The sequence below is a fragment of the Bison bison genome, unplaced genomic scaffold (genome assembly GCF_000754665.1).
Source record: "Bison bison bison isolate TAMUID 2011002044 unplaced genomic scaffold, Bison_UMD1.0 scf7180017864470, whole genome shotgun sequence".
Lineage (NCBI taxonomy): Eukaryota > Metazoa > Chordata > Mammalia > Artiodactyla > Bovidae > Bison > Bison bison.
The window spans coordinates 341,396-369,394 of record NW_011495031.1 but is presented as its reverse complement, the minus strand read 5'-3'; the positions used below and the strand labels follow the sequence as shown (position 1 = coordinate 369,394).

Sequence of the window (27,999 nt, the reverse complement as noted above, 5' to 3'; positions counted from 1 at the left end):
TGTTTAATACAGGTCTGTACTCATGTTAAGTCAACTCCTTATCCATGATTTACTTGTTTGTGATGCCCCCAATCTTGTTTATGTTGCCCAAACGTGGCTGAGAGAGACAGCTGTGACATTATGAATCCAGCTGGCCACAGATGGATCTTCAGTGAAGCATGAATCCATTTTGGGTTGGTGATCTATGTTTACTGCCTCTTGTTAAACTTTCAGAGATTCAGCTCCTAAATCACCTGGCATTGACTGAATCCACTTACATATAAGTAATAGACTGAAGTAAGCTGCAGCCTTTGTTGCTTGTGCTCAAGACTCTCACCTGTAGGGACAATTCTTTATATTATTATTTTATTGTCCATGCTTTATAGTCCATGTTAGAGTCTGTTTAGTTTATGGCCATTTAGCACATATGTTTCATTAGGTGCAATAAGCTTAGTAGCTCATGTTTTGAGGTTACAATGATTATGAGCCTTTCCAAGATTTTGTTGACATTTCCACATTTATGTTATGGATTTGACAGTTAAACTTGAAATCTCAAGGAGAAGGGGATGAAGTTGTAGCCTGAAAAGAAATTATTTTAGAATTTTTAGAGAAAATATCAATGATAAATGTTTATCTGCAAGGCTGATAGGAGTGCAGGCTTTTTTAGATCTATGCACAGATAACCAGTTAAAGCACAAAGCAAAACAAAGATGTATGCATAGTTGAAATAATTAGCTAAAACTGAACAAAACTGAAACTGTAACAGTGGCTCCTAGCAAATAAAATTTAATTTTGAATCAGAATCCATAAACTCTTGAGTGTATAAGCTCCATAACTTCACTTTTTCAGAGTCCAGTGTGATATTCAAACTGGCCAGAATTGCTAATATAGATATATACACACTGGGTCCTTTACAACCTGAGTAGGAAATACTGTTAAATGTTAATGGGTATGCAAATCAGTGAACTTGTGGTTGAAAGTTTTTATGGCAGGTTGGCCTATTTGTAATTCTTCTTTACATTTGTCCAGAGCAGCAAAATTTAGAACTGCTAAATTTTTTGATACAATATGTTCTTTTTTTTTTTTTTTTTTTTAAAAAAAAGCTTCTCTCATGGCTCAGTGGTAAAGAAGCTGCCTGTGATGCAGGAGACACAGGAGATGCAGGTTCCGTCCCTGGCCAGGAGGATCCCCTGGAGAACGAAGTGGCAATTCACTCCAGTATTCTTGCCTAGGAAGTCCCATGGACAGAGGAACCTGGAGATTTTTAAGATTTTGTATCAGGCATTAGCTGATTTATAGTACTTAGTTTCAGGAGTACAACAAAGTGATTCAGTTATACATACATCATTTCCTTTTCAAATGATTTTTCCATTTAGGTTATTAAAGATTTTTGAGCAGAATTTCCTGTGCTGTACAGTAGGTCCTTGTTGTTTATCTGGTTTAGAAAAGCAGAGACATTACTTTGCCAACAAAGGTCCATCTAGTCAAGGCTGTGGTTTTTCCTGTGGTCATGTATGGATGTGAGAGTTGGACTGTGAAGAAGGCTGAGCGCCAAAGAATTGATGCTTTTGAACTGTGGTGTTGGAGAAGACTCTTGAGAGTCCCTTGGACTGCAAGGAGATCCAACCAGTCCATTCTGAAGGAGATCAGCCCTGGGATTTCTTTGGAAGGAATGATGCTAAAGCTGAAACTCCAGTACTTTGGCCACCTCATGCGAAGTGTTGACTCATTGGAAAAGACTCTGATGCCGGGAGGATTGGGGGCAGGAGGAGAAGGGGACGACAGAGCATGAGATGGCTGGATGGCATCACTGACTCGATGGACGTGAGTCGGAGTGAAGTCCGGGAGTTGGTGATGGACAGGGAGGCCTGGCATGCTGCGATTCATAGGGTCGCAAAGAGTCGGACACGACTGAGCGACTGAACTGAACTGAACTGAACTGAGTGTGTGTATGTAATTCTAAATTCCTGATTTATCCTTCCCTCTCTGCCTTTTATCCTTGGTAACCATAAATTTGTTCTTACATGTGTGACTCTACTTCTGTTTTGTAAATAAGTTCATTTGTATCAGTTTTTCTTTTAGATTCTGTATATAAGCCATATCCTATGATATTTTTCTTTGTCTGACTTTACTTAATGCAACAACCTCCAGGTCCATCCATGTTGCTGCAAGTGACATTATTTCATTCCTTTTAATGACTGAGTAGTATTCTACTGTATAATATGTACCACATTGCTTTTATCCATTCATTTGTCAATGGACATTTAGGTTGCTTCCATATCTTGGCTGTTCTCAACAGCACTACAATGAATATTAGGGTGCATATATCCTTTCAAACCATGTTTTTCTCCAGATATATGCCTAGGAGTGGGATTGCTGCATTATATGGTAACTATATTTTTAGCCTTTTAAGGAAACTCCGTATCGTTCTCCATAGTGGCTGTACCAATTTACACTCCCACCGAAGTGTAGGAGGATTTTTTTCCTATAGTCTGTTTATCATTTATTGTTTGTAGACTTTTTGATGATGGCCGGTGTGAGATGATATCTCTAGGTAGTTTTGAGTTTTTTTTCTCTAATATTATGATTAGCGATGATGAGCATCTTTTATTGTGCCTGTTTGTCATCTGTATGTCTTCTTTGGAGAAATGTTTAGAATAACTAATAAATTTTAAATATCACTCTTCACTTTTAAATATATTAATTAATTTATTCTTAATTAAATTCTCTATGCTATGTCCTCTGCTTTATCATGGCATCCAGTACTCACCATGTGCCCACAGCCGCAGAGGAGGGACATTCTCTTGTTTTGTGCTGATGTATCTTTCTACATGAATATAGGATAGTTATTCTGCCATCAAGGAGATACAAATGTAGTTGGAGAAGTGAAGTAAACACAGAAAACAATTTGAAAACATGTAAAAATTCTTCATGTCAATCTTATTTTATTGCTATTTCTAGGATTTAGTATATATTGGTTTACCTGTGTAATATATCAATAAATATGAATAACTTGGGTCCCTTTGTTAATTCATAAATTAAGCAGATGTTTACTGATTACTTACCCCTTGTAGGCAGTGCTCTAGGCTCTGGGGTATCAACAGTGGAAAGAATGGAAAGATAAAAATGACTTGCAGTCCTCCTGGAACTTATGGAATAGTTTTAGCTATTGTTTACTCTCTTGGTTTTCAGGATCTTGATAGGGTCTTGTTTCTTGACATCCTAGTAACTTTTGATTGAATGATGGATTTTATAAATAAAAATAGATGATATTTTATTCTTCCTGAAAAGGTTCACTTTTTCCTCTGTTAAGAGCAAAGAATAGAAGCTGATCACCTTAATTCAGTCATGAAATGGACTGGATAAGGGTTGATTTACAGTTTCAACAAGGACAGTTTCATCACAGGTTTTCTTTAGTCTTCCATACCCTTGTATATCCTGGGCCATTCTCTCAGAATTTTCTGAATTATAATAGTTTCCTCAGCATGAAATAGCCAGACCTCTGCTATACTTTACAGAGACGTTCTCCCATCCAAGTCGTAACCAGGCCCAACCCTGCTTAGCTTCTGAGATCAGACAAGATGGAGTGCGTTCAGGATGGTATGGCCATAGACTATAGACTTTCTGCTTAGTCTCTCAGGTTTCCTTGTGCAAAAGTTCATAATTTGGCAAAAGTCTTGAAAGGAAAACTGGCTGTGTATCTTACTCTTTTCTGAGCATCTCCTTTCTCACAAGAATCTTGGCTCCTTAAATTTCAAACATTGCCTCTTTAACCTACTGAGACTGTTCTCTGCCCAGGCAAAATCCAGGTTCTCGTCTTCTTGCCTTGCACGTGGAATCAGCTAATGTCCCCAGAGAAAATACAGTTAACTTTCCTGTAATGCTCGCCAATCTGGTATCTTGATTTTTCTTCTCTTCACTGCTTCATCAGCTCTTAGATGACTTTAAGTAGATTTGGGGAGTTATTTTTATATTTTGTTTCTTTTTTTTAGGGTTTTTGGCTGGATCATTAGTCTGTTGCATGCTTACTATCTCATCCTTGTTTTCAGATACTGAAATAGAAGAATCATGCCTTCTTTTACATACATCTATACAACCACAAAGAATGTAGCCAGGAATTTCTATCCTAGCCCAATGTATTCTGGAATTAACTGGCAGACTGAACAGGTAGAGATATAACATTGAACAAAATCTTCAATGTAAGTGTCATTGAAAAAGCTGGACAATTAACAGAGCTACTATTCTATAGTACCCTGAGTCCAATGACCCAGAGCTGCTTAGATGGGTGAACTCAGTATAAGTGGGAATCCAAGACCTGATGGTAGCTCTAGGAAGTTGTAGCTTCTGGATGCTTCTCTTGGCATCTTATTATGAATTATCCCCACAGGAAGTAATTCTTGATTGTCACTGTCTTATTAAAATACTGGGGGACAGAGATATTCTTTGTGCTTTTTATATCTCTACTAACAGTTGTAGGAAGAAGGTATAGCACAGTAGTTAAGTGCATGGATTTGGGAGTCAATCAAATTTATATTCAAATCTTGTCTATTCATTGGATGCTTAAACTTGAGAAAGTTGCAAAAACTCTCTAAAGCCTTAATTCCATATCTGTGAAATGGGAATAACAATACATTTCGTTGTTCTGATATGAAAGTTGATGGGGACTGTGTTTTTAAAATGCTAATAACAATCTCTAGCACATTGCTAGTATGCAGTTTTTGGTAGCTTAAGTTTTTTTTGTGTGTGTGGCTATTATGGAAACGCATGGAATAAGACCCAGAATTTTGAGATGAGACCTTAAGATATGTACATAGCCCCTCCAAAGTAAGTAGATGAAGCACATGGAAAAAGTTGTTAAGAATTCTTAAGTTTGTTTTTGTTGTTAAAAACCATTTAAATATCTGTGTAAATATCTGTACATTTAAATATCAGATAAAAAAACTATCTGAAATAACTCTAGAAAAAACAACTGAATTGGAAGCAGTTTAACTCTCAATGACTTCAAAAATGTGCTGCTTCATAGTTTCAATAGATAACTAACAAATATTTATTTACTGCATATTGTTTTAAAGTTAATCTAATGGGTACTCTAAGTTGTATAGGTATTATCATGTTTAAGAAAAGGAAAAAAATTTAAAGTAAAATAAAACTGAGTAAAAAAAATACTTAGAATTAAAAAAAATATGTACAGAGAAATTTGGTTCCTAGGTACCATTCATTAGTTACATGGTATTGATTGGGCAGGGTAAGTGATCTTTTTGAATCCCAGTTTTCTTAGTGAAATTACAAATGGGAAAAATGATAGTTAGGATTTTCTTCATTACCAAACGAGAAAATGAAAATGCTTAATAAGCAATAAGCATGATCTTATTACCTGTTTTTAATAGTCGGGTGTACCTTTGAACCTTTCTTTGAGCTCTGAGGAATATAAACTTGTGTTTAATAGCAAGCAAGCAATAACTAGCTATGCCAAGTGATGAAGTGGAATCTGGCCATTGCTATTAAATAATAATTTAAGTCACATGTATTTGAGTAAAATTTTACATCGCTTCCCTACGTGGAAATTTTTCCCAAATCTTGACTTTCTTCTGAACATTTTTCAGATATGACATTATACTTAAAACTTACTCCCAGCATCTTTTCAATAGTTCTGACTTTGAGAAGACAGAACTGGAGGAAAGTGAGCTCTTCTCTTCCTTTCTAGTTACTCTAATTCAGGAATTGTTTCTGTTCTTCTCATACTTGAGTGAGCATGGAATGATGCCTTTGCTGAGTATTTCTGTTCGATTTTCCAAAAGCTGTTGTCAGTCCTTACAGCGCAAAAATGAAAGGCACATGGTAATTGGTGTAGCCACAGTCAGTTTTCAAATCTAATTGGAACTGACCCAGACACCCTCAGAGCTCCTCCTAGCCTTTCAGATTTATAAGCGCATCTGGTGAGACAAAAGCAAGAAAGTTTGTTAAAAGGGGGGAAATTCCCTTTTGAGTGTTGCTGAACCAGAAAGCTTTGACTGTATGGTTCTCTGAGTCTGGACAATGTCTTGTGTGTTTGTTTCCACAGAGCATATATCATTACAGACTATATGGGCATCCGAAATGAAAGTTTCATGAAATTAGCTGCAGTAGGGACCTGGATGGGGGACTTTGTCACAGCTTGGATGGTAAGAAATTTTAACTTCACCCATTTCAAATGTCAGATGGAAGACATGTTCATAATGTTATACACACTATTTTTCTTTTTAAACCAATAGCCTCATGAATTATTTTATTTCATGTTATATTTCAAATAACATTCCAAAGTGAAAAAAGAAGGATCTTGTTTTCATGGTTAGCATTATTGCAGTTGTGCAAAGCCCTCAAACATGAGAAAGTCTCATTTATTTCATCAAATTTAAACAGTCATTTCAGTAACAGGCTTGTTAGATAATCCAAGTCCAGTTATCCCTAATTTTCCAAGCAGTAAGTCACTGGAAATGCTGAGCTCTAACTGTTGGTCTTCCTGTCAGCCCAGCCCCTTTTTGATGTAGCAGTGCTGTTTATTTTGTTACATCATTCCTCTGTCCTCCCAAGGGTTAAAGATACAGTTTTATTTTCTCAACTAATGTGAATTGGATTTTATTCAGTACACACTATTTTTCATGGTTTAGGACAGAAATTACCTCTCTTGCAAGGGGAACAAATTCATGAGAAATACAAATCTAGAGATTATATGCAATATCTGTTTACCTCAGGAAAAAACATCAATACAATTATAATACCAATGATGACTGTCTACTGAGATATATTTATATATAAAGCACATTTATGTGTGTATATATGCATATGTATAGACATGTATGTGTGTGTGTGTGTGTGTGTGTGTGTGTGTGTATATGCATGTATGTGGGACATACACATTCATCGAATTAATGGAAAACTCTTCTGGGAAAATTTAAATAATTTTATAAGGATTGTTTGCTTGTTTTTGACATGTTTACTTTTAAGGTAAGAAATACTGTTTGGGCTGTCTGATAAGACCTATGAAGTATCCTTAAGGACTTTAAAAATGGTTTTCTGCATTTCTTTTCCTTATTGAACCTACTAACTTAATGGTAACTGAGGAGTTCTGAGAGTTATCTGTTTTAGTCTCTTTTGTGCCTTATCAGTCTTTGTGTGTGCAGCAATTAGACAAACCATGTTTCATGCTGGGCTCATCTGCCAGAAGAGTAATTTCTGTATTTAACCACTGAGTTATTTAAAGACACTATGTAGCTTAAAGGCTCTGGGTCCTATAAGCTTATAAGAGAGTCTCAGGATGCAAAGAGCGTTGTTGTTATTGTTTAGTCGCTAAGTCTTGTCTGACTCTTTGCGACTCCATGGACTATAGCCCACCAGGCTCCTTTGTCCATGGAATTCTCCAGGCAAGAATACTGGAATGGGTTGCCATTTCCTTCTCCAGAGATCTTCCTGATCCAAGGGTCGAACCTGTGTCTCTTGCTTGACAGGCGGACTCTTTACCACTGAGCCACCTGGGCTTATAAAAATGGAACACTTTAGCATTCACTGACACCTTTCATAAGTGTAGGCAATCCTAATTAGCTTTATTCAAATTCATTCACTTAAATATGAGAGGACCTACCAAAAGAAAGATCATGCCCAAATTAAACACAACTTGGCAGGGACATGCCCTATAGATGTGTTTCTGATACTGCAGGGCGATTGTCACAAGTGTTACTGCCATTTCTGTTCCTAGCTTTGTTTCTTACCTGAAACAGGTGTTTTCAGGGCACAGGAAGCAATTTCTTAATAGCAACTACTGTCATCATTTTGCAAGTGACCATAAAGTATCAAGTGACCATAAAAGAGTTTGCCTAGCCTGTTTTTGAAACTCCTCCCTCCTCTATTTAATTTTATAATGTTATCAGAACCCATTACCAGATGCTTTCCATTTTATTAACTTTAAAATTGAAATTTGAAAATGTTGTTTGTTTGTAATCACTAGAAATAAGAATGAGAATAAGCTAGACATTAAGACCAGGCAGCCTCATCTGTTTCCACTGGGACAAACTGTTTAAAAGGAAAGATCAACTTTAAACTTGTAATTTCCTTAAAATCTGAAGTGATGCCTTTTGGAAAGTTTTGCATTTATTGCGAATTATGATTTTGACTCATTTTATGATGGCTACTTAATAAAATGCAAAAGAGAACTGAATCAATTCAGAAATTTGGATTCTCTAATCTTGCCACCTATGGTTTGACCTTCCACAAATAATATACAATCCTTTGAGCCTTAGTTTGCACATGTCTTAAAAAGGATTAATAGTTCCTATTGGTGCTCCTGGTTTTTTTGTGAAGATTAAATGTGTGGTCCTGGGACCAGACTTAAAATGCTGATGTTTAAGGGAGATATAAGTGCTTTATTGTTATTGTTCATGTTTTTGAACCCCCATCCTCTTGACTGGTCCCAGTCCCTTGAAGTAATGCAAAGGAAGGTCATCGATCCAAACTTTAGGCTTTGGAGACTTTCTATCCCTCCTCTGAAGCTCCAGGAGCATAAGAATCCCACCTTATCTCAGACCTGGGGTCCAGGCACTTGAAGTTTTCTACCTATTGCTCATGGTTCATTTCCTTTTCACCTCTGCCTGACGCTGACCCTTACCAAAGGCAGGGGAGAAGCAACAGACTAACGAAACATAAGGTCTGCTTTGAAGTTTGCAGGCTCAAGTCAGCCATTTGATACAGAAACCATTTTCTTTTCCACGATGACACCGTTATTTATTTGTGACCCAATTCCACCCAACTTCTCCTCAGACTTTCCTACAAAATAGTGTTTCCTAGGCCATATAGGGGTTTCCCAGGTGGTACAGTGGTAAAGAATCTACCAGCAATGCAGGAGAGGTAGGTTTGATCTCTGGGTCAGGAAGATCCCCTGGAGAAGGAAATGGCTACCTGCTCCAGTATTTTTGCCTGGAAAATTTCACAGACAGGAATCTGGCAGTCTGCAGTCCATGGGGCCACAAAGAATCAGACACAACTGAGCGACTGAGCACACACACACATACACAGGCTGTATATATAGCTCTGCCCCGTATTTACTGGTTATATTATTTTTATAATTAAGCTATTTTTCTTTTGAACCATAATGTCGGGTGCAATGTCTGGGCCACACTGAGAGGCAAATGCAGGGTATGACTTTGACCAAAGACCTTTAACCCTTCCTGATTGGATTTCTACCACGCAGTCTTCTGCCCTACTCTTGTGGTTTAAGGGAATACCAATAATTCCATAGTTCAATTTGTAGTCTTTCTCTCCATCATCCAGATGATCTTCAGAGTTTCTCTTAAATTTAGTACTTTAATTTCTTCTATTTTTTACTAGCTAACCTTATAACTTTTTACCTTTTCCTATACTGTAGATTAAGAATAGATTGAGAGTCAAGAAAACTGTGTTACAGGTTTAAGCCAGCAAACCTTCTGAGGTCTCTCATCTCTTCCTTTCTGTAAACCGAGGAAGAATAAAAATCCCTTTCTGCTTATGTTATCTGAAAAACTGACCTTTTCCCACTAGTCACAGGGACAGAGATGGAAAAAAAAAGTTTTCTCCTGATTTGAAAGTTCAGTCACACAGAGAGGATTCCCAGAGCACATCATTTCTATTCCCATTTCTATTCACTGACTAGGCAGTACGTTTCCATATAAATATTTATATGTCTACATATGTGTGCATTGATAACATTTAAAAAAATAATAGTTTTCCTCTTGAGAGGAGCCTAGGGAAGCTTTGACCTTCATTTGTCCAAAGAATTCTCATCATGAAGTGAATATCAATGATGAAGGTGACTTGTGGAAAAGCAAGTGATCATTTACATTTCCGATAAAAGTATGCCTTTCAATATTATATTTTAAAAGGAGAATTTTTCTCTGGTGGAAATAATTCAGAAGTTTCCCTTGGTTTTAAAAGGCACATCAGAACTTATGTAATCCACAGGTGAGGCCAATATGAACCAATCTGGCAAAAATCTTTGGCCCTCACACTACCAAGTGTCAGGTTCTGCTTGGTTCAATTGCCTGGCAGTCCTGGCTATTCCAGACTCTGTTGTATGCCTTGGGCAGAGGGCGATGTGTCAGGGTTAAAGTTGCTATTTTTTTAAAATAGATTTTTTAAAAATTAGGATAAAAGAAATATATAAAATGACCAGTTATTTAATTCAGCATTGAGCCGGCCCCTTATGTTAATAGTTACAGAGAAGGAACTCTCTGCAACTGTGTTGCAGAGAAAGGAAAGCAAAAATACAGGTGTCTTCTGTGACACCATGGCCACGTATCCCCATATTTGCCCACGCTCTGGGCCATTAAGCAGGGAGTTGAGGAGGGTTGGACAGTCCCACAGCACATGAACTTGTGCTGTGGGACTTGACCACAGCTTGACCACCTCCCCCTTTGAAAGACAGAGGTCACAGCTCTGCTGAGGTATAAAGTGACAGGGGATTTTTGAAGACATGGTGATGACACCTGCTTCTGTCCCTCATCAGAAGAAAAATTACTTCCTATCTATCTATGCCTAAATCATCATCCTTTTCCTCAGCTGCTGATTCCTCCTGCTCTGGTGACTTTCTTTGACAGCAGTAGGTGGTACATGGCTCATGATAGTGACAGGGACATCACATTCTAGGTTTGAAGTTCATGGCTGTGGGGAGGTGCTTGCGTGTGTGCTAAGTCGCTTCAGTCATGCCCGACTCTTTGTGACCATGTGGAATATAGCCCTCCAGACTCCTCTATCTATGGGATTTCCCAGGCAAGAATATTGGAGTGGATTGCTATTTCTTTCTCCAGGGGAATCTTCCTGACCCAAGGATCGAACCCAAGTCTCTTTCGTATCCTACATTGGCAGATAGGATTTTACCACTAGTAGAGAGGTGAAGAAGGATAAAAATAAAGTGAAGACAGTTCTGATGGTAAACACTAATGTCATGGTAAAGCACCCTACATCATAAAACCACATACTGCGTATACAGGGATTAAAAAATTGCTCAAGAAATATTTATTGTGGGAATAAATAGGTGTATTGTAAGAACACATAGCAGTAACTCCTTTATCTTCTTTTCTTGTTCAGTTTTGTCACTTTGTGTTATAAAATGGGCATTCTAAAGTATTGTCAACGTTGGAGGGATGGGAGCTGTACTATTTGGGACACTTTCATATACCAGCTCCCTTCCCGCCTTCTGACAATAAGGCTGTGCACTTCCTCCTCCTGAGCCTGTTTCCATAATCAGGAGGACATGAGCTAGGAAAGACCCTTGAATGGAAGCAATCAATTGTTTTTAAAATTTTTATTAGAGAATGGTTGATTTACAAGATTGTGGTAGCTATAGGTGTACAGCAAAGTACATGTTACACATACATCACTCATTTTTAAAATTCTATATTTTTCCATATAGGCCATTATCTATTTTATATATAGTAGTCTGTATATGTCAACCCCAATCTCCCAATTTCCACCCCCCCAACCCCTTACCCCCTTGGTTTGTTTTCTACATCTGTAGCTCTATTTCTGTTTTATAGATAAGTTCATTTGTATCTTTTTTTAGATTCCACATATAAGCGATGTCATCAAATTTGTCTTTCTGTGACTCACTTTACTCAGTATGCATATATATATATATATATATATTCTTTTTAAGATTATTTTGCATTATAAGTTATTACAAGATATTGATTGTAGTTCATTGTGCTATATAGTAGGTCCTTGTTAGCTATCTATAGAGTATGTGCTTAGTCAGTCAGTTGTGTCTGACTCTCTTGCAGCCCTATGAGGATCCTCTATCTGTGAAATTTTCCAGGCAAGAATCCTGGAGTGGGTTGCCATTTCCTCCTCCAGTGAATCTTACCAACCCAGGGATTGAACTAGCATCACTTAGGTTTCCTGCATTAGCAAATGGGTTCTTTTCCACTAGCGCCAGCTGGGAAGCCCCCAGTAGGGGTACGTTAATCCCAAACTCTTCATTTATCCCTCACCCTTTGCCCCTTTGGTAACTATAAGTTTGTTTTCCATGTCTTTGAGTCTCTCTGTTTTGTAAATAAGTTCAAGTGTATCATTTTCCTGAATGGTGATGTAACCTTTTATACAATACACAATCTTTGGCAATATAAAGATTGAGCTTCTCAGATCCCACCAGAAGGTTTCTTGAGTGGTCATTATTGCTTTCAGGGGCATAGTTCTGCTCCTGGGGGCAATGGAAGAAAACTAGGTTGAGATAAATCCCTTCAACCACTTAAGCAGAGAGTTTTTACTGTACTATATAAGACAGAAAATTGGTTAAACTTCAGTGGACAGAGGCAGAAATAATTAAAGAATGGTATATACTTGAAAATAATTTATACTTTTGGGTTAGTATTTATTTACAAATCTAGAACAGAATAGAGATGAGAAATACCTTTGCAGCATTCAAGAGTAAACTATTCTTTCTAGCTTTTTATTTTTTTAATATAAATTTATTTATTTTAATTGGAGGCTAATTACTTTACAATATTGTATTGGTTTTGCCATACATTGACATGAATCCACCACAGGTGTACACGTGTTCCCCATACTGAACTCCCCTCCCACCTTCCTCCCCATACCATCCCTTCTTTCTAGCTTAAACATAGAAAATATGAAATAAATTTTGTAATTATGAATACATACCTGAAACTTGGTGAGTTTTTCTATTGTCCCATGTTTATTGCATGCTTACTAAGGAAAGGGTGTGATTATTTATACTATTTTCATTTCACCAAATTAGTCATAGTTTATTTAGTTCAAATTTTTCTGTTATATGCACATCATTATTTTGAGGACTGTTCTGCAAATGCTAAGTTTGTCAGTGAACACTAACCTAGAATATAACCAACATCACATCTAGCTTGTTATTCTTTTTGAAATTGAGTTTATTAATTCATATTATGATCAATGCCAGTTTTCTAATTATTTCTTTACACTGATATTTCAAAATGACAGAATAAAGAGTATAATTGAATTGATTTAATATCTAAAATGAAGTAGCATTAATAGCTTTGCTGAATATCATAATAAAATAATGTAAACTGTGAAACATTGAATAGAAGGACCATAGTCAACAAACTCATTGAACAAGTATATATGAAAACTGAAGGGAAAAATCAGAAACCTGCATGCAGATTTAGAAGCAGCAGAACTGGACATGGAAAAACGGACTGGTTCAAGATTGGGAAAGGAGTATGTCAAGACTGTGTATTGTCACCTTGGTTATTTAACTTATATGCAAAATGCTGGGTTGGATGAATCACAAGCTGGAATCAAGATTGTGGAGAGAAGTATCAACAACCTCAGATATGCAAATGATACCACTCTAATGATAGAAAGTGAAGAGGAACCAAAGAGCCTCTTGATGAAGGTTAAAGAGTGAAAAAGCTGGCTTAAAACTCAGCATCCAAGAACTAAGATCATGGCAGCCAGTCCCATCACTTCATGGCAAATAGATGGGGGAAAATGTAAACAGTGGCAAATTTTATTTTCTTGGACACCAAAATCACTGTGGATGGTAACTGCAGCCATGAAATTAAAAGACACTTGCTCCTTGGGAGAAAAGCTATGACAAACCTAGACAGTGATTTAAAAAGTAGAGACATCAAATTTTTGACAAAGATCTGTATAAAGAAAGCTATGGTTTTTCCAGTAGACATGTACAAATTTGAGAGTTGAACCCATAAAGAAGGCTGAGTACCAAAGAATTGATGCTTTGAATTGTAGTGCTGGAGAAGACTCTTGAGAGTCCCTTGGACAGCAAGGAGATCAAACCAGTCAAACCTAAAGGAAATCAGCCCTGAATATTTACTGGAAGGACTGATGCTGAAGCTGAAACTCCAGTACTTTGGCCACCTCATGGGAAGAACTGACTCACTGGAAAAGACCCCGATGCTGTGGAAGATTGAGGGCAGGAGAAGGGTGTGACAGAGGACGAAATGGTTGAATGGCATAACTGACTCAATGGAGACTTATAGCGGAGACAATGGATATGAATTTGAGCAAACTCCTGGAGATAGTGAAGGGCAGTGAAGCCTGGTGTGCTGCAGTCCATGGGGTTGCAGAAAGTCAGACATGGCTTAGCGACTGAACAACTGTTGGAGCTGGACCTAAGAGCCCAGCATTATTCTGAGATTTTTCTCTTTTGCTCTCTCTGCCTGTTCATTGAGGCTATTTCATGACTGTAGTCTACTCCATGCTTGGTAAACTTACATTGCTTTTCATTATTTTATACAGTGAAATTGGAAACTGGATCAATCCTTTAAATAAGTAATATGCTATCTTTCTATGAAGATTCTCTCTTAAGTGAGATATCACAGTAAAGGGTATGCCAGTGGATTTGGAAGCACATTGAGGAAATGCTCTTCAGGGAAATCTGTAAGGAGATGAGAGAAGCAAGGGACAGATGGGGAAGGAGGTGAGCAAAGATGTGGTCATAGTCTCAGGTAGTCTATTCTTGACTTGAACCACTGGGCAGGTTTTGTGTTCCTGGGGATTAGAGTATACCAGTAGGTGAAGGGGACGTGGGTGGGACACACCATTGACTATAACACAAAAAACCCAAGAACATTATACTGAATGGCACCCATCACTGTCAAAAAAACATTGTCAGTTCATTTGATTATTTGATTGAAATGAGAAAACTAAGGGAGGAAATATTTTTTACATTTCCATTTTATTTGGAAAATTTAGAGTAAAACAAATATGGTCATTTTGACTTTGCATGTATAAATATTTTAATGTATCTATAAATATTTTAGCATTGTGTTTCATGTTCCTTCAAAATAATAAGTTCTTACTAAAAAATTAATAAGACTGGAGAGTCTAACCTCCTATTTTCTGATAGCATCACAAATGGTGATCAAGAGTCTTTTGTTTTTTAGGGTTCTTGGATTTTTAAAGTACTAACAGAATATGATGTAAAAAAAAAAGGATTTCTGAGTAAAATAGATTGTAGTATGGAATATAGATATTTAAGAATAGAGGCACTAAGTCCGTCTCTGCTGTAACTCTCCTAAGCTCAGTATCTATCAGAAATTCCACAGTATGTTATACTCTGTATGTACTTTATATTTATTTATTAAAAATTTATGGAATATATTATTCTAAGCATATGAAAGGTACCAGGAAATGCATTGGATTGAGCTACATTAAGATGTGAAAGATACTATGGACATCTCTTATAGAGAGACACTCCCACTAGAGGCAGGAGATGCTCACGTTCATCTTTTCCATCCCTAATTAATTTCAGCATCTTTTCATCATACTATATTTCTATTACTTGGTTTGTACTTCCTAAAGGCAGGTGTCCTTTTTGTCTGCACATTTGTTGTGATTTTTCTAACTCAATATTCCACACTTTTTAGAGCACCATTTATCAATCATTTGCCTGAGGTTTAAATAAAAGCTAGAAGACATTGATATTTTTTTCCTCTGAAAGTCCATTATATAGTGAAATGAATGCTGGTTATTAATATTAGCTCAGAACCCTCAAAAAAGAAGCTATGTGCTTCTTTATGTAGTAGTTTTGAAAGTAGTTGGATTATTTCTCTTTTACACTTTTTTTTTTTTTAGTTTAGTGCCTTTTCTGTGGGTTAAGCACTATTTTGCGTATGTGTATGTAAAATTTCAGTTAGTTTCAACGCTTTCAACTACTATACTATCCTGTCAAGTGAAATACTTTTCTTGAGGGTATTTAATCATAAACATTAACAAGACATGGAATTTAGCTTTTGTGGGTTTGATACTTTTTTCTGCCAGTGTGTCCATAAAATTTGTTTAATTTTTTCGTTAGTTGGGAGAGGGGAGCGCGTATCTTTTTAGGTACTAAGTGATAGTACCTCACATCTCAGCCAGGCTAATATTTTTAAACTTTAGAAAACTCAGACATTTTTCCTGTTCCCTTTTAACAAATATAGGTGTTTGAAAGCTTCTTATTTCTGAGACCGGAAGAAAGTAGAATAATAGTTTTATGTGATATTTTTAAGATAGAGAATTCAGTTCCTGATTTTTTAAGTCCCAAGTGTTTTGTTTACATGAAATTGTTATCCTTTAAGCAGTTGTTTGCCTCAAGGATTTTTTTGAGCAGTAAAGATTTTTTATATTCACAGTGTATGTTGCATTTGTAGTTAAATGTTCTATAAACATCAAAATGAAATTTATAGCAATGAAGTACTAGTACTTATGTTTCATTGCTGTTCTTTGTAAAAGCTCATACATCATATTTCAAGAGACTGAAGTTGAGTGAGCAGAGGGAATATTTTGATAATGAATGATTAAGTAAAACCATGTTTGCCATATATTCTTCTCTGTTCTTATATATCTGAAATCTGGGAAATAAAGAACTTCCTTTTGCTCTTTATCCCAGACCTAAGCTTGACTCCAGTATCCACTAGACTGCCAGGTGCTCAATGAAATACCTTATGTAGCTTCCTGAACATGCTACTGCACAAGGAAAGGACTCAACTGAACATACAATACTAATGGGACTTCTCTGTTAAGTATAACATAAAATAAATGACCTTTGACATTTATGAAGATATTAAATAGAACAGAAGATTAAGTTCACATCAGTTGTTCCTTTAATGCTAGATACCAGGGATCACAGAAAGAAAGTCAGGATACCACCCATACCAACTTAAAAATTCCAAATTATTCTTGACTACTTTGCTGAGAATATATTTGAGAAGTATTACCTAAATGAGTCAAGTGATTGAGATGAAATAGGAAACCTGGAGAGTAGCCTTCCATTTTTATTGAAAAGAATAGCACCTCTAATAAAGGTTTTAAAATACATCATGAAAAAGATACTGTGAACTTGTAGCTATTGAAGAAAAATGAAAGCTAATAATTTTCAAGATCTGAGTACTTTTTCGCTTGACTTATCATATAATTATCCTAATTTCTATTTGACATTTTCAATTTTAACTAGAGGTGACAAAATCAATGGAAGATTATTGACAAATCCAAGTGCATATTCAAAAAACCATAATGCATCTTATTTTGCTTCAATAAAGATTAGCAGAATGTATCAACTTTCTGTCTAAGCATATGCTAGATATCTAAACTCATTTATTCATTAAATGCATATTTATATAGTGACTTAGTACTTTACTATGACTGCATGTTCAGTTGCTTCAGTCGTGTTTGACTCTTTGCGACCCCATGGACTGTAGGCCACCAGGCTCCTCTGTTTATGGAATTCTCCAGGCAAGAATACTGGAGAGAGCTGCCATGCCCTCCTCCAGGGGATCTTCCTGACCCAGGGATTGGACCCACATCCTCTGTATCTTCTGCATTGCAGGTGGATTATTTACCCCCTGAGCCACCTGGGGAGCCCATACTTTACAACCTTATTATATAATGCTTTTGAGTATTAAAAGGGGACTAAGTATAATTAAAATTATAAAATTGTTGAAAAAAAATTTTAATAAAAATTTTTAAAAAAGAGAAATATTTCTTTTACCAACAAATTGGATTTACTCTTTTGGTAGAGATATAAAATGTCTCTTCAAAGACCATTTAAAAATAATTTTTTTCTAAAATACAAAAATAACATATATTCATGTATAATAAAGCAAATATATATTTTACAAATCTTATTTTGATTATATGAACACTTAAAATACAAGCAGAATTATTATTCTTGGTACCTATTCACATATTTTACTTTCTTAATCTTGAAAGTCTCCAAACTCTCTGTCCTATGGACAGAGTCTGGCGGGCCACAGTCCATAGCATCGCAAAGACATGGACGCAACTAAAGTAACTTAGCACACATGTGCATAGATCATAATATTTTTGAGAAAATACGTTCTCTAGTGTCAAAAGCCCTGTGAAGCTAAGAATGTATTCTACTAAACAGAGGATTGTACAATTTTATTTTTAGCACAATTTTAGCCCAAACATTTCCACAGATACCATATTTTTGCTACATTCCCACTATCTTTTTATTTTTACAAATATTTTTACATGATAAAACTCATGAACTAAGTTGTCTCTAAGTGTAATTTAAAAATATTTTACCAAATTTTGATGCTGCAAAGTAACCTAAGACACTTCATCCCTTGTTCATTAATCTCACCTATTAAGTACATATTAATAGTAAGCAACTACAGGGGCTTCCCTGGTGGCTCAGTGGTAAAGAATCCACCTGCCGATGCAGGAGATGTGGATTCGATCCCTGATCTAGAAAGATCCCTTGGAAAAGAAAATGACAACCCACTTCCGATCGCCATGGACAGAGGAACCTGTAGGTTACAGTCCATGGGGTTGCAAAGGGTCAGAAATTACTTAGCAATTAAACAACAAAATCACCTACAGAGTAATAACAAATGAGTGATGAAGTAAACATTAGAATATATTAAATATTGTAAAATGGAGTTCTAAAATCATTGCATTTAGTGTTAACCTCCTCTTATTAAAGGAATCTCCTCAGTGCCTTGCCCCAGCTAGCCCTTCGCAAGACTTGCTGAGTTGGTGGGTATTCATGCTGTGTAGGAACTGTTGTCCTGCACCATCTTTTAGTCTATTCAGATCTTCCCTACCTTCTTTCAGTATCCTAAGTCATCAGTTTGTGGTTAAGTTTCAATGAGTGACAGTGGCTTTCTGTGTTAAACTTGCATAAATAATAAATACTGGAGTTTCAACTTCAAATGCTCTGAGGGCCAGGCCACTCTAGTACAGTGTGAAATATCTGCTATGAGATAAAAGGGTATGCAGTAGCAGAGTGGAAGAGAAGTGGTGTTGAACCAAAGAGCATATTTCCACAAAGAGACAAAAAATTTCAGTTTAGTGCAAAAATACCAGGAATGAGAAGAAGGCTGTAACTTCAGCACAAATGCTACCCACTTGCTACCTGCTTCTTGCTTTCTTGAAGCTGCAGACTGACACATGACATGAGCACAGAGAGACGGGTAAGAGAAGTGAACTTTGGGCAGGTGCCATTTTGGAACGTCTCAATCATACCTCCTAAACTGATCCTTTCTCTAAGGGTTGGTCTCCCTGTTTGGTGATGGACTACTGACATGTAGGGGACTCAGGAAGTACCTATGCTCTAACCACAGCTGATGAGAACAACCCCAGTCCTTTTACCACTTAGCGCTCATCTCACCCAAACAGTGAAGGCTCAAGTAGGCAAGCACATTTTCCCAGTGACACTTACTCAAGTGTTAATGAAACGCTTATTGAGGTCAGGCTCACCATTACCAGCATGGGTACCAAGAGACCTAGCACACACGCTGGATTTGTTGGCTGACTGACTAGCTTTGATTCATCCTAAGGAAACCATGTGCACGTGGGTGCCTAATGAAAATGCACTGTGCAAATCTCACTAAGGTGTCAATATCCATAGCGCTCTGAGGCAGTTTCTAAATATGTACAGTGAACCAAGCTTATTGTTTAACTGGTAGCCCCAGTCAGGTTTTTTTTTTTTTTTTAATCTGCATTTCACAAGGCAGTGGTTCCCAAATTTGTCTTTCTTTGGAATCTCCTGGAGTGCTTCAAAGACCACTGATGCCTGAGCCAACAGGGAGGGGACTTAAATTGTCTGGATTGTAATCTGGGTGTGGGATTCCTTGAGCTCTGATGTGCGAGCAAGTTTGGGACCATTTCTCTTAGGTGATTCCAGTAAGTTTGATGTGGGAGTATTTTGACATATTCTTTAGGGTCATAACCATCTGATATTAAGGCTGAAGGGAATCAAAGGAAGGAATCTCGTGTTGCTGCTGGGAGACTGTCCAAGATAGGGATGAAGCAGGGAATGAAGAGGCAGAATGGATGAGAAGAGGGCTGGTCTTCTCATTGAGTTGCAGCACCCCAGAGGCACACACATTGCCACAAGGCGATGTAAGTGCTCTACACATTTCCCCTCGCCTCCAGTGGTGTATGTCTAGAACTTGATTTGGGCTTCTTACAGAGCAACTTTGACTTCCTTCTGATATGCACAGCAGACTGTCCTGAATATACACCAGCTTTGCTAAAAAGCTAACCAGTAGCATCTGCCTTGGCTTTGGCACAAATTAATCAAGAAGTCTGCCTCTCCAGAGAGGACAGGCATCCCCTACCCTGTTCATAAGATGGAGAAGGATAGTCATGTCATCATTTTGCCTATTCTTGTAGAGTATCTTCTACATAAAGCTCCTTTTAGCCCACCCTCCCACCAGCAAATGACCCACTCCCCCAATTCTCTACATGCTTTAATTTGATTCTTTACTTCCATTAAATGTTAGTGAGTATTGTTGCACTAAGTATTGTTGCCATTTGCTCAGAGGGTGGGTTACTTTTAATAATTATTGCTTAGAGAATATGACTGTGAACTGCTGTGAGATAAAAATGAAGCATGTGGAATTATGACTGTTCATATTGTTAGTGTTACTTAATTTAAAAATTATAGTGTTTCATAAATGAGAACATCTTAAAATATAGTCCACAATTTGCATTTTCTGAATGAAGACTTTTTTTTTTTACTAATTTTAACATCTTTTTATTTTTACTATACTGTACTGTCATTCCCACAACTAAGCTAAACTGAACTAACATCAAGATTGTATATTCACCATTTTATAAGTTTTTTAAAAAATGAGATCAACCTTAAGTAGCTCACTCTAAATTATAAATAGGCATGATGCTAATGTTGTATCATTTGCTAGAGTCTCCTTTGCTTATAGGAATTAAGATATAAACTGCATGAAATATGTTTAATGATGAAAACTCCCACTGAAAGGCTTATGTTCTTTAACAAATACTTTGTCAGTTAAACTCTCCGAATGATGATGGGACTATCTTGGGTAAATAAGAATTCATATTTACTGAAATAAGTGGTTAAAAAGTAGTGTTGAAGAATGCTGAATCTTAAAGTGTAATCTTGATGCAAAGTAGATAATTTAAAACTTGAACTGCCATCAAACTTTATCTTATAATTTTTCTCTCCTGATGGGCTCTTAGTTCTGATAGTATTAGAATTCCTCTATCAAGATTAGAGGCAAAAATACACTCATTTAAAAAGATTTCTTGCCATATATTTTTAGTCCTTTTTATTTTAGTAGGGTCCAGGTTGCAGATTTTATGAAAATACTAATTTTATAGTCTCTAAAATGGATTATATGTAAAAAAATATGAAGGGAGGAAGTTTGGGCTAAATATGCCATTCAAGAAGCAAACTTGAGAAGCAGATGCATAAGGATGACATTTTCCTAGTCAATGACAATTATCAAGAGCCTCTCATCTGATTTTCCTGCCACATTATGTTTCCACAACAGTTCATTGACTTGTCTATAACAGTAAAGCTTGGAGTCAATTAAGGTGTGACAACAAAGGAATTCAATAGAAAACCCAGGGGAATCAAAAGATAAGGTAAGTGTAGATTTTAATTTGGAAGATTTGAGAAAACAGCTGCACAAGAACAACAGCTTTTGATGCGAAGTGGATCTTGACAGAAGCTCAGATCCCTGATATTTCAGTCCTGTTCATTTGTCAACATAAAGGCGAGAGAGAGTCTTATGGGATTAAGCAAACTCCATTGCTAAAAATATAGTTTGACATTTCTTGAATGCACTTGACAAGACTCCACATAAAATTATATCAGCATTCTTTCCAGCTAAGAGAAGATTTTTAAGGGAGGCCAACTTCTTTTATTCAAATTCAAATTTCATCTTTGGTTGCCATGACATCTTAAGAAATTTAATCCTATATTGTTCAGTATTAAATGTTGCATATAGGGTGTTTGAGTATGGATGGAAAATAAACTTTAAAAATGTTATCGTAAAATTAAATTTCATTTGGACACTTTTAAAAGAATGAGCAAAGCCTGTAAAAGTCAATTACAGAGATTCTACACAATAGGAAAAGTGATTATTGACTGTATTGTCAATAGCTGTGTGTGGCTGCCCTGCTCTCTGGTTTCCTTGCTGCTGTATAGCTGGCTGACAGATTGTGGCTAATGTGCAAGCAGAGAAGGTGAGGAGGAGCTAGGGCTGCAGGATACAGGATGGATGCCAGCAGCCTGAGTGACTGGGCCGATGCCTATGTGATGGCCTGTGCTGGTGAGGGGAGACGATCTGTGGCGAACTTCTATCGTGACTGGGGTAATTGGAAGTCAGGGTGAATGAAAAATATTTCATGGAAAGCAGGTACCTGTAGAGCCTCAAAATGCTAAGAGCTCCTCTTCATATATAATTACCATCTTATGTTACTGCCTTAAAATCTCTGCCTTCTTCAATTGTCCATCCCTTCAGAAAATATTATTTGCCAGCTTGTTAGACTTGAGGTCTTGTTCCCTTTTCCTGCAGGAACAACATACTGCAGTGTCCAATCACATTATTTACTTTTTAAAAACCTTTCTCTCTCTCTCTTTTTATTATTTTAAGAAACAAAAGCAAAGTCAGATGGTTTAGTTTTCTAAAATGAATGCAAAGGTGTGAATGGTTAATCAGGCTGAAACAATTGCAGAGCTGTGCTTTTGAAAGCTTACCAAATGTTAGCCCCACTTTCAATGTTAGCATTTTTTTTTTCCTAAACCGTGGGTCCATAATTTTTAATGAAGGCTTTACCCATTCATCCTTGAAATTCACAAGTATAATGTGCAGCCAGATAATCACAAGATTTGGTAACAAACTGTGAGTCATGTAATTTCTGCATGCCTATGAATTAGCACTTGATACCCTCAAATTTCAGTGTATTACCTGTTTTCCCTAAACATATCATTAAAAATAAAAATGCTGACAAAATTATTAATTACTTGTAAATCTGTTGCAGTCATCAAAAGAATGAACTTAACTGGGATGGTTCTTGAGATACTAAAAGTGACTTGAAAAAAGAATCCAGGCTACCAGATTGCATGGTGAGAAACAAAGTGCTGATGTGGAAATGACAGAGAAGGTACAGAAACAAATGTAGGCAGTTTAGAATAATGTGCATCTCCACCCAGGTTCCTAGTTTCAAATCAGAGAGCGGATGAAAGCACAAAAACCCTGGCCAATGGAAGACTGCGAGAGAAGCGGCAGATTGTAAATTAGCAGGACCGTGCCACTAACCTGCAAAACAACATGACATTTCCTGAAGGTGTTCCAAGGATAAAAATAAAAGACTGAGCATGTGTAAATATCCAAGCTGCTCCCTGGAATAAGGCTCATGCATTTGCAAACAGCATTAACTCTTTTAAATCACCGAATCAGTTATTATCTTAGTGAACATCTAAGTTATTTTGGTCACGTACTTCTCCATATATATATATATATATATGTAGTGAAAAGTACAATATTAGTTGTTCAGTCATTTCCAACTCTTTGCAATCCCATGGACTGTAGCCCACCAGGCTCCTCTGTCCATCGGATTTTCCTGGCAAGAATACTGGAGTGGGGAGCCATTCCCCTTTTCAGGGTTCTCCTGCATTGCAGGCAGTTTCTTTACTGCCTAAGCCTCCAGGGAAGCCTCCAAATGAGTGATACATATATTGGACTTCATCCCCAATTCCTGGGTAAATTTGAATTAATCCCAAGCTGGAGCACTGGAAACAGTTATTTGCAAATATTACAGTTGCCATTTAGAAATATGTATATGACCTAAGTTTTCGTTTGAGAAAAACTACCCACCTATATTTAAGAAAAATCTGCCTTGTCAAAAACAGTCCTTGTTTGACTAATCATTTTGTTTCTTTAAGTAATGAATGTATGCAACGTTGGACCCTTGATGAGTCAACATTTCTCTGTGGATACATATCTATGTTTACGTGCTGTTAGAACAGAAGTCACTGTATATAGGAATGTTGCTTTGAAGCAATATTTGCAAAACATGCAAACTTCTGTATCTGTATTTGGAAAAAAAAACAGATTTTTTGTTGCTACTATATTTACTATATATATATATATAGGCTTCCCAGGTAGCTCAATGGTAAAGAATCCACCTGGCAATGCAGAAGATGCAGGAGACACAGATTCAGTTCCTGGGTCGGGAAGATCCCATGGAGGAAGTCATGGCAACCCACTCCAGTATTCTTTCCTGGAGAATCCCATGGACAGAGGAGCCTGATGGGCTGTAATCTGTGGGGCCACAAAAAGAATTGGACACAACTTAGTGAATAAATAACAACAATGTGTGTGTGTGTATACATAATTCATTTTGGAGGAAAGATAGTATATAAAAATCAAGTTTTCGCCCTTACTTTAAAAATTTTTCATTTTGGAAAATAAATTATAAAAGGAAATGATTGGTTAAAGTGCAAAATAATCCATCAATGAGTATTATTTTAATTAAAACTGTTACTTATATTTTAAAATTTTGAGTTGTACATAGTTTTCTACGAATACAACCACTGAATAATATTGGATTTTATTGTACTGTTTATGAAGCTCTTCTGTCAGCACTCTGATTCTAATTGGTGATTCCAAAGAAATTATTGTAGTTGCCATAGTAACAACAATCACATGTAAAACTTATTGCGCTCATGTGCCAGAGCCCCTTCTAAATGTTTTCAGTGAAAGTCTCTCAGTCATGTCCAACTCTTTGCAACCCCTTGGACTATATTGTTCGTGGATGTCTCCAGGCCAGAATACTGGAGTGGGTAACCTTTCCCTTCTCCAGGGGATCTTCCCAACCCAAGGATCGAACCCAAGTCTCCCGCATTGCAGGCAGATTCTTTACCAGCTGAGCCACCAAGGAAGCCCAAGAATACTGGAGTGGGTAGCTTATCCCTCCTCCAGTGGACCTTCCTGACTGAGCAATGGAACTGGGGTCTCCTGCATTGCAGGTGGATTCTTTACCAGCTGAGCTACCAGGGAAGCCCAAAGAATCTTGTTTGAGAGTGAGCATTACATATCCCCTTTCATCAAACTAACCATCTCCCCATTGTTGGTAAATTAAGGTGACTTAAAGTGAAAGTCACTCAATCGTGTCAGACTCTTTGCAACTCCATTGACTATACAGTCCATGAAATTTTCCAGGTCAGAATATTGGAGTAGGCAGCTGTTTCCTTCTCCAGGGCATCTTCCCAACCCAGGGATCAACTAGGTCTCCCACACTGCAGGGGGATTCTTTACCAGCTGAGCCAACAGGGAGGCCCATGAATACTGGAGTGGGTAGTATCCCTTCTCCAGCAGATCTTCCTGACCCAGGAATCAAACTGGGATCTCCTGCATTACAGGTGGATTCTTTACCAGCTGAACTACCAGGGAAGCCCAAAATATCTTAAATCTATTGATGTATTTAAACCCAGTGCTAAAATATATATATGTATTATTACTCCCATTTTACAGTTGAAGAAATGGAGGCATTGTCTGCCAAAGGTTACACAGTTATTAAGTGATTACAACCAAGAAGTTTCATGAGCCTTGGGCAATGGGATAATTATGGATATTGAATAACATCTCATTTACTTGACACCAAAAATAGAATTTCCTCCCATTTTATATTTAATGCAAATAAAAGTTAATTCCTGGAGGTTTGTGATTGTAATGGTGCTTTGATGAAAATGTTTCTGAATGTCTCTGTCTTAATAAACAAAAAATGATAGAGATAAGTTCATCCTTTTTATTCATAGTGAAAATATTGTTGGGTTTGCCAAGGTCTGGGTTCAGATCTCAGTCCTATTACTTAGCTGTTACATGATCTGAGCCTCAGTTTCTGTATTAGTAAAATGAACTGATACCTACATCCTTGTAAAACAATTAGTGTGGAACTTGGGCCATCATAAATGCTAGCTGTTATTATTTTTATTGCCTTAAACATTTCATTTCCTTAAAAGGAAAGTGAGTGTAATGTCTAGTTTGTAGGGGATTTGTGAATTAAATCAATATAATTGTATATGCTATCATTTCTAAATGCATATGTGTGTGCTATACTCTAGTACAGTGCTTCACAGTTAAAATTCAATAAGCATATAGATTAAATGGGTTAATGTAGACAAAGCACTTAGAAAAATGCCTACCACATATGGCACATAGGAAGTACTTACTGCCTATTAGTTATTGTTATTGCTATGGTATCATTCAGTTTCCATCCTTCAGTTTGTGCTCCTGTTATATTGTTCCCTATTCCCTGTTGATCCATGGTTAGGATAGATTAATTCATTCATTAAATTTTGTTATTTGTTTTCATTTGCTAAGTCATGTCCTACTCTTTGTGACCCCATGGACTACATCATGCCAGGCTTTCCTATCTTTTTTTTTTTTTTTTAAGTATTTTCATCAATTCATAGTTTTTTTTTTAACTTATTTATTTTAATTAGAGGCTAATTACTTTACAATATTGTATTGGTTTTGCCATACATCAACATGAATCCGCCACAGGTGTACACGTGTTCCCAATCCTGAAGCCCTCTCCCACCTCCCTCTGCATACCATCCCTCTGGGTCATCCCAGTGCACCAGCCTCAAACATACTGTATCCTGCATCGAACCTGGACTGGTGATTTGTTTCTTATATGATATTATACATATTTCAATGCCATTCTCCCAAATCATCCCTCCCCTCCCCCGCCCCCACCCCCCGCCAAACCGAGTCCAAAAGACTGTTCTATACATCTGTGTCTCTTTTGCTGTCTCGCTTACAGGGTTATCGTTACCATCTTTCTAAATTCCATATATATGCGTTAGTATACTGTATTGGTGTTTTTCTTTCTGGCTTACTTCACTCTGTATAATAGGCTCCAGTTTCATCCACCTCATTAGAACTGGTTCAAATGTATTCTTTTTAATGGCTGAGTAATACTCCATTGTGTACATGTACCACCGTTTTGTCATCCATTCGTCTGCTGATGGACATCTAGGTTGCTTCCATGTCCTGACTATTATAAACAGTGCTGTGATGAACATTGGGGTGCACGTGTCTCTTTCCCTTCTGGTTTCCTCAGTGTGTATGCCCAGCAGTGGGATTGCTGGGTCGTATGGCAGTGCTCTTCCCAGTTTTTTAAGGAATCTCCACACTGTTCTCCATAGTGGCTGTACTAGTTTGCATTCACACCAACAGTGTAAGAGAGTTCCCTTTTCTCCACACCCTCTCCAGCATTTATTGCTTGTAGACTTTTGGATAGCAGCCATTCTGATTGGAGTGAAATGGTACCTCATTGTGGTTTTGATTTGCATTTCTCTGATAATGAGTGATGTTGAGCATCTTTTCATGTGTTTGTTAGCCATCTGTATGTCTTCTTTGGAGAAATGTCTGTTTACTTCTTTGGCCTATTTTTTGATTGGGTCGTTTATTTTTCTGGAATTGAGCTGCAGGAGTTGCTTGTATATTTTTGAGATTAGTTTGTCAATTTGGTATTATTTTCTCCCTTTCTGAAGGCTGTCTTTTCACCTTGCTTATAGTTTCTTTTGTTGTGCAGAAGCTTTTAATTTTAATTAGATCCCATTTGTTTATTTTTGCTTTTATTTCCAATATTCTGGGAGATGGGTCGTAGAGGATCCTGTTGTGATTTATGTCGGAGAGTGTTTTGCCTATGTTCTCCTCTAAGAGTTTTATAGTTTCTGGTCTTACGTTGAGATCTTTAATCCATTTTGAGTTTATTTTTGTGTATGGTATTAGAAAGTGTTCTAGTTTCATTCTTTTACAAGTGGCTGACCAGTTTTCCCAGCACCACTTGTTAAAGAGATTGTCTTTTCTCCATTGTATATTCTTGCCTCCTTTGTCAAAGATAAGGTGTCCATAGGTGAGTGGGTTTATCTCTGGGCTTTCTATTTTGTTCCACTGATCTGTATTTCTGTCTTTGTGCCAGTACCATACTGTCCTGTGGCTTTGTAGTAGAGCCTGAAGTCAGGCAAGTTGATTCCTCCAGTTCCATTCTTCTTTCTCAAGATTGGTTTGGCTATTTGAGGTTTTTTGTATTTCCATACAAATTGTGAAATTATTTGTTCTAGCTCTGTAGAAAAATACCGTTGGTAGCTTGTTAGGGATTGCATTGAATCTATAGATTGCTTTGGGTAGTATACTATTTTCACTATATTGATTCTCAGCCATTAAAAAGAGTACATTTGAATCAGTTCTAATGAGGTGGATGAAACTGGAGCCT

General features: G+C 37.0%; 1 protein-coding gene across 3 annotated transcripts in view; it reads left to right on the top strand.

Moving 5' to 3' along the window:
* Positions 1-27,999, top strand: part of TMEM117 (transmembrane protein 117) — a 619,460-nt gene that overhangs the window by 310,697 nt on the left and 280,764 nt on the right. For all 3 annotated transcript variants that reach the window (XM_010860739.1, XM_010860741.1, XM_010860740.1), the window contains one exon: positions 6,041-6,140. In XM_010860739.1, the coding sequence (XP_010859041.1) occupies positions 6,041-6,140 (100 nt within the window). The remainder of the gene's footprint in view (positions 1-6,040; positions 6,141-27,999) is intronic.